The sequence below is a fragment of the Astyanax mexicanus genome, chromosome 5 (assembly GCF_023375975.1).
Source record: "Astyanax mexicanus isolate ESR-SI-001 chromosome 5, AstMex3_surface, whole genome shotgun sequence".
Lineage (NCBI taxonomy): Eukaryota > Metazoa > Chordata > Actinopteri > Characiformes > Acestrorhamphidae > Astyanax > Astyanax mexicanus.
In genome coordinates this window covers 34022149-34029887 of record NC_064412.1, presented here as the reverse complement: position 1 = coordinate 34029887, position 7739 = coordinate 34022149, and the positions used below count along the sequence as shown (strand labels likewise).

The 7739-nt window shown below is 40.1% G+C and overlaps 1 protein-coding gene across 2 annotated transcripts in view; it reads left to right on the top strand.

The window, feature by feature from the left end:
• Window positions 1-4948: 4948 nt before the first annotated feature.
• The window catches only part of acvr2ab (activin A receptor type 2Ab), a 63430-nt gene continuing 60639 nt past the window's right edge, over window positions 4949-7739 (top strand). Inside the window, exon 1 of one of the 2 annotated variants that reach the window (XM_007257547.4) lies at window positions 4949-6422. In XM_007257547.4, coding sequence (XP_007257609.1) covers window positions 6368-6422 — 55 coding nt within the window. In that variant the 5' untranslated portion in view covers window positions 4949-6367. The remainder of the gene's footprint in view (window positions 6423-7739) is intronic. The other variant, XM_007257548.4, reaches the window with a different exon arrangement.

The window sequence follows — 7739 nt, the reverse complement described above, 5'->3', positions numbered from 1 at the left end:
ACACAGGGGCTTAAATACACATGGAGGTTAAAGGAAACACCTGGGGACAGGTAATGGGGGGACTGCAAATTAACACAGGTGGGAGCACTGAAGACATGGGCGGAGACAAGGAGAGACACGAGAGCCCTGAGCCATGTGCTATGTGCTATCAGTCCAGTACTGATATCCTTTTCTTCAATGCCTTTGTAATATGTGCAGCTTGTAGTATTTTTAAAAAATACTTGGTAACCCAGATGGTGTCTTAAAGGAGAAATCTGGTATGAAATGGACTTGGGTTGTAGTGAAACATGATAACGAGTACAAACTTTTCTCAAATAGCCCACCTCCATTCACCCCCAGCATTCTGCAATACAGCTCTTTTAGTTAATGCTTCTAACATTCTTACAATGCTAGTGATAGGGGGATAGCGTTGCCCATGCAAAGCAATTGCTATTTTTACACCGTTAACAAGCTCAAAGTAGCTCTACACTTCATTTGTAGAATTTTGAGGGCCCTGACATTTAAAATGAGGCACTGCAAACTTCAAAATTGCATAGATAGTTTTGCAACTTCATTTCTTCGTTTCTTTGTTTTTACTATGAGTGAATGGGCTACTGAGCTCTAAATTCCCCCTTCTGAAGTCTCCATTGCTCCACCAGCCGCTTGCATTCAGTAAAATTGAGTTGGATCCATGGATTCTGTGCACGTGACGTTGCCAGAAGAACTTCTGTGAAAAGTGACCCGACACCCAAGTTTTTAGAATGATTATATTAGGCTTAGCAGGGATGTCGTTTTAGCACACCATTAAGGTACCATTAAATACAATATTTTGTCCCTTCCCCACTCAGAAATGCTTCTGCTTTCAGTTTAGAAACAAAATAATACAGACTGGCACTTTAAGCATCTCTTTTGTCTGTATATGGGAAATGATTAGAAAAATATTTCTAATATATATATATGTCTTCATTTGCGTTTATTTACTAGCTGATAGGGTGATTCTGGGTTAGTGTGCAGGAAATGTGTTTTTGCATTTATGCTACCTGCTCAATCCCAGGGTGCCACATTTTACCCTAAATGGCTCAGTAATTCACTGATGGAGCAATGATACCTTACACTTTAAAGCAGAACTGCTTTAACAACCACCTGTCACTCAGTACTGTAACTCTATAGTCCACAAGCTACCATTGTGTAAAAATTAGTCCAATACACGAGACACAGAAAGAAGACTGTGTTCCAGTGTTTCAAGGGGGAAACAGAGATTATTGTGTCCCCTGACTTTTGCCATGTTCTATAGAAGCTAAACAAAGCTGCCCTGACCAGTGAGACATGCATGTATTGCTATGATTTCTGCCAGAGTCACTTGTCTCTTCGTATGGAAAATTCTAGCCAGATGCCAAAGGTCACTATCATTATTACCCACTCAAGTCGTTCTGTATAAAGTCATACATGTTGATAAAACCCTTCCCCTAAGCTACAGCTGTATGTGTGTGTGTGTGTGTGCTCTATCCCTAACTCAGTGGCGCAAAAAGGGGGTATGCAGCGTATGCGAAGCATAGGGGCGCTGCACTAGAGGTGGCGAAAAATCGATGCTGGAAAATGATTTCTAGTCTGCATTTTCTGTAAGAGCTGTTTGTTCATGTATGATAATACGCAGGGGCATGGCCTGTCCTGGGCTTCCGGGGCTTTAGCCCCGAATAAATTTCCAGTAGCCCCGAATTGTTTTGCTCAGCTGTATTATTAATACGGAGACAGGTCACTGACCGTGTGTGAATGAAAAAACTCTTGATGCGAATCACGGAGCCAGTTCAGGGATAAAGTTCCACCTCTCAGGAGAAACAGCCAATCAACTTGCTGGTTTTGCAGAGCACGGTGGACTAGTAGGTGGACCGCCTCACTGGGGAGGATTTTTGAGTTCTTGCATCGGATTTCAGCGCTGATAATAAAACATATCTGGATATTCGGCGATTTTTCTAATAGAAAGGTAACTGAACTAACCATGTAAACTGTGATATGTTTCTGTTTTCAGCTGGTTAAAAAGACACGTCTCTGGATCAAATCACACAAATCAAGGTTTGAGAAAATAAAACTATATATGTTTAACTTGCCCTAATGTACCTGATCAGCCAATAACTGTTTCATTTTTTAAATTGTTCTTATTAATTTAGGTTTGCAGGGTTACTGTAAGCTATAATTAACGAAAATGTATTTAGCTAACCAGTTAGCTAGAAGCTGGATGTTGTGGATAGCCAGAATTTTGTTTACTTAGTTTAAATGAGTTTCTTAGCCCTAAAATTGTTTTCCACCGGATCCAACTAATCAGATAATAAACTAATATGTTTAACTGGGCTGAGCCCCTGATTTTTATATACCCCCCTGATAATACATATCAAAAAACTGAAGCATAGCACTAATCAGGCACCCATCTATCCTCCTGTCACTTCCTCACAAACACACATCGTGGGGCACCTGCAGGACAGGGGCTGTATTTACAATATAACGGATCATAACAAGCAAGTATATGAATGGTGAATCATAAAACTAATAAATTATAGAACAGGGGTTGCCAACGCTGTTTTTTATATTACATAACTGATATTCTGCATCTATAGTATGTTTACATTCACCTCAAAAAGTATGTAGTTGCACCCCTGCCCTAACTAACTGTGCTCATGCTGTTTCTTTCCAGCCCACACATGTGCAACCCCTGCTATTTCCACACTGGGGGAACTGGAGCCGTTTATTTATCTATTTATTGGCAACTCGTGCGATTGGACGCGTTTAGATGTCAATCAAACTCCTCTCCGACTGTATTCCGAGTGGAGGTGAAGGGTATTTTCCTACCCGTTTTGTGGCAGGACCCGCCCCTTTCGCCAGGATTGGTTATTAGCGCCCAGCTTCCTGTTTTATTATTGGCTCGTAAAATCCAGTCACCTGTCATGCGATTGGCTGGTAAGGCCCCGCCCTGCAGCGCTGTGATTGGCTAGTATCGTTCCAACAAGTCCTTCTGTAGGACCCACCCCTCTTCTTCTCTTCTACAGTCAGTAAAGACCACTGCTAACTACTGTAACTGCATAATAATAATAATAATAATAATAATAATAATAATAATAATAATAATAATAATAATAATACGTGCTATGTTGTTGTTGTTATTAATATGATTATTATTATTATTATTATTATTATTATTATTATTATTATTATTATTATTATTATTATTTATTACTTCCTTTTCTTAATCAGTTTCTCTGATTTGGCTATTTATAGGTATATGTTTGAGTAAAATGAACATTGTTTTTTATACTATAAACTACAGACAACATTTCTCCCAAATTCCAAATAAAAATATTGTCATTTACAACATTTATTTAATAACCCTGATTTGTAATAACAGTTTTCATGCATCTTGGCATGTTTTCCTCCACCAGTATAACACACTGCTTTTTGATAACTTTATGCCACTCCTGGTGCAAAAATTCAAGTAGTTCAGCTTGGTTTGATGGCTTGTGATCATCCATCTTCCATGGTCTTGACTTAGACTACTGTACATTAAGTGTGAGTTTGTCCGATTAGGGCACAAAATATTGTACTGAAACCTCATGTATAAACAGGAAAAGATGAACTGTTGCTATGCCAAAATACGTCTTTGCAGGTTCTCCATCTAAATTTGACACTACACATTTCTACACTTTATTTTCACTTTTAACTGCATACCTATGTTTGGTATTACTTATATGCAATTGGGACCCCCATTTACATTGATGTCTTTATCCAAGTAACTATGTTAAATCTATTTAATTTTCTCAACCTGTAGATACATACACTGCCTGGCCCTAAAAAGTCGCTGGTTGCTGCAGTTGGTCAGATCTAGGTGAGGTAATGAAGTGTTGAAATACCATTTCTGTCGTAGTTCTATCTTGGCAACAGAAATCACAAGTGTGCCACTGTCTGAATACAGTCAACAGTCAGGCGTTTATTGTCATCTTGGCAAGACACCCCTGCTTATTACGCACAAAAGAAAATGCAGCAGTGCACAAACTCAACTTTTACATCAACAATAAAGAGAACAATTGCTGTTCCCTTAATTTATCTGCTTATGCATTAAATTGCCTTTACCATGTGAACGTCTGCTAAAGATAGCTGCGCCATTAAAATAGCAATGTGCCAAAATCAGAGCGCACCCGGCTCTTAAAGGGAATGGCAAGTGGCACACTTATTGGTTTATTTCACATTAAGAGATAAAGCACATTTATGATTAATTAAGAGAATTAGTTCATGCCCTTTGCGTGTTTCTGTCACTGACTGACATTCATTACATTCATTACATGAATTGGCAAAAAGATGTAGATACAGGCATCCATTGTGGACAGGTTGAAACATTTTTTGTGGCTTTTATAAAATAAAAATATAAAATAAATATATTGTGATTTTGGCCATATCCTCCATCCATACCCTACTTAAAAAAGAACTTGGCCGGATCAATTTGGTCAAGCTAGTCAATCTAAACCTCTAGACAACCAGAATGAACAAGCTTGACCAAACTGCTTGACCAGCATAACCAAGTGGTCAAACAGCATAACCAAGGTGGTAGACCAGCATGACAAAGCATGGTCGAAATCAAATGTAATTTATCTACCAGTATATGGAATGTTTTCACCTTGATTACCAGCTTTTCTACCATCAAAGATCAGATAAGTCTCACAAAGTCAGCTACCAGCAAATAACGTTTAGCACTTTAAATCATATCCTATTTGTATTCCATGGGGAATTGTGTGTGTGTCCACCTGCACCAGCAGAGGTTCACTGTACATTTTGTTCTTTATGACTTTATGATTGTATAGTAATCAATCATACTGTTGTCAGTATTGAGCAGGAACCAATCTCAGCGCAGTGGGCGGGGCCTGATGGAAAACGGGCGGGAAAAAAATCCAAGTCGAGGAGGAGCTGAGAGACGGGAAAAAAACAAAAACAATCCGTGCTGAACGCCATCTTGAATCCAGTGTAGTTTTCTCTCTGAATGAGGAGAGAGCCAGCCAGCGCTCTGGGATTGAGAAGGAGGAGGGGAAAGTCTCTCGACGTTATTTGCAGCAGGTTGGCGGCCGAAAGTGTGAAATAATCCCAGAAGACAGTGGTGTGTGAGGACGGGGACTTGTGGGAGCTGTTTATGAGGAGGTTTTGGAGCAGCTTGTGGAAGGAGATCGGAACGAGCCCGGTCGGATTGGCTTCAGCTGATAACGTACTTTTTCCTCGGCTGCGTGGAAAGAGAGAGAGAGAGCGGTGTTAGCCTGCCTGAAGGCTAAAGGCACTCTGGAAACTAACCTTAAGGGTTTTAACGGGTGACTGTACGGATCTGAGAATTTGTACCGGTCTGAAGCAGTATTTATAGGATTTTGAGACCGAAACACTTCTGAGGTGACATTCTTGTGTGATATTCAAGCCTATAGGATTTGGGACATAACTAACCAGCTAACTACATTGCTAGTTACCTGTGTTTTTTGGCCGTGTTTTTGTTTTTAATCTTCGGTTTTCACACAAGGATGATATTGATTTATCCGTGTGGCCAGAACCACCACCACCACCTTCCTCCTCCTCATCATAATAATCACCATCATCATTATCCTCCTCGGGTGGGAAAATTTAAGGAACTCTATCAAGATTATTAAACTGAGAGAGTTTGTGTGCTGTTGACTGTTAGGTAGCTTTAGCTAGGTTAGTTGTTGCTCTAAGTTGCTCTCATTTTGGACAGAAGCTAATTATCTAGCTAAGATAGATTAAATAGTTAGCTAACTACATTAGCTAACCAGTAGTTACACCAGATCCTGCTATTTCTGAGGTGCATTTATGAACTTGCAACTCAACAACTGACTGAAATAGATAACCTAGGTTAGCTAGCCCTCTAGCTAGCAAGGTTTTGTTTTATTATTTATCTCAACAAGCTAAGATACACATTTATGAAATATTTCTGATGGTGGAACCTCAGTTTTAAAGCGCTTGTTTTTTTGTTCAAAATGTTTTCCAGTCAGAATGTATCCTACATAAAGGAGAAAAATAGCTAGTTAGATAACGTACCTATCTTATCTGGTCAGTTTTCATTAAAAGGTCATTACATTCAGATTTTCACTTTTGTCTAATCCAAGAAAGAATAAATAAGAGGTTCTAAGAAAGAAAAAAAAAACTAAGGATGTTAACTGGAGAGGAGCCGCTCATCCTGGGGAACACCTTCCATCCTCCTGCTAAAAGCTCTGGCTCTTTCTGCGTGTTGGTGTTTTCATTCAGCAGCGTTTGACAACCTTTTGACTATTGCCTGGAGAGACACCATCTATCTAACTATAAACTGACGGATTTAACGTTACTCCAGTAAAGGGACGTGCTGGGCTTGGGACTAAGCATGGGGTCTGCTACTAAGCTCGCCTTGGCCGTGTTCCTCTTCTCCTGCTCCTCAGGTGGGTAACTCTCACTAATGGGACTAGCTACAGTCTCTTACAACAAACGCGCAGCGCTCGCGCGCATGCACGCGCCTGCCTTTCTCCTCTACCAGGACAGCAGCAGCACGAAGCCCATGATCGCACCCACGTGACCTCGTGCCTGTAATCTGTAATCTGTGTCACGTCATTCTTGCTGTAATCATTTCTGCGGAATGGCTGCATTAAATTGTTTTCTCCTCCCCCCCTTCCTCCCCTTTCTCCTCCTCTGGGGAGTGTTTGAGTGTGGATTGGAGCACCCCAAGTATATATAGATTAATCCCACCGTTTGCTGGTTGAAACAGCAGCTTCAGTCGTGCAGGGGCCCCAGGAAGGCTTTTGCTGCATGAATCGGATTAGGTGTGATGCAGCGTTTGCACACAGCAGAGTTTAAATAGCAACAGTGCACATTAAAGCCTGTTGCTTTGGCTTGTTGGTGTCCCAGCAGGCCTGCTTTAAAGCGAGGACTGGGCTGCTTCAGTATTCTGAAATCTGCTTTAGACCAGTTTTGCTGGTAGTTGGTTTCAAAAGGTCTAAACTGGTCTTTTTCGGGCCAAATTGTTTGAAAAGCTGACCATTCTGACAAAAAGAAACTAACCAGATCTTGATCAGCATAGTGTATGTTGGATTTAATTTTGGTCATGCTGGTCAACCAGCATGGTCACGCATGGCAGTTCTGGTTATAGGTGCTTTCAGATGGTCAAAACTGTATTTTTTGTTTATGGTCCAGGGCAAAATTTATTATTGGCCAGCATAGGATGTTGGATTTGATTTAAATCCTGCTGGTCAACCAGATTGGTTAGGCTGGTCATGCTACAAAAAACAGTAGGGTTGCACAATCTATGAAGTTTCAGCAACACTATCACAATGTTCGTGTTTGCAATGGTCACATTCACATGGCAAATACATCATTGCCTTTGAACTTGCTTGATACAACATATTCAGAATTTTCTTATTTCGCATGGCTAGAGGCCAGTTATATCTGGCTAGTATAGTTTATTCTACTCCAATATACACAGACTGAATTATTTAATACATTGTAAATGTGTGTAAAAAATATGTATTGTATTAAATTATCCATTTAATATTGTGCAGTCCTACAAACCAGCATGGCCAAGCCTGGTCGTACTGGTTGTCTAGCTTTTGTCAGGTTGGACCTGCTTGTAGACCAGCTAAACCATTTTAAACCAGTTATTTTCTCTTGAGTAGATCAAAAATGGGTTCTGCATTTAGTTCTTTATTTTAATGCCAGTCATTTTTTTATTCTGCTTATATTTAGTTGTATTCTGTTATAAAAAA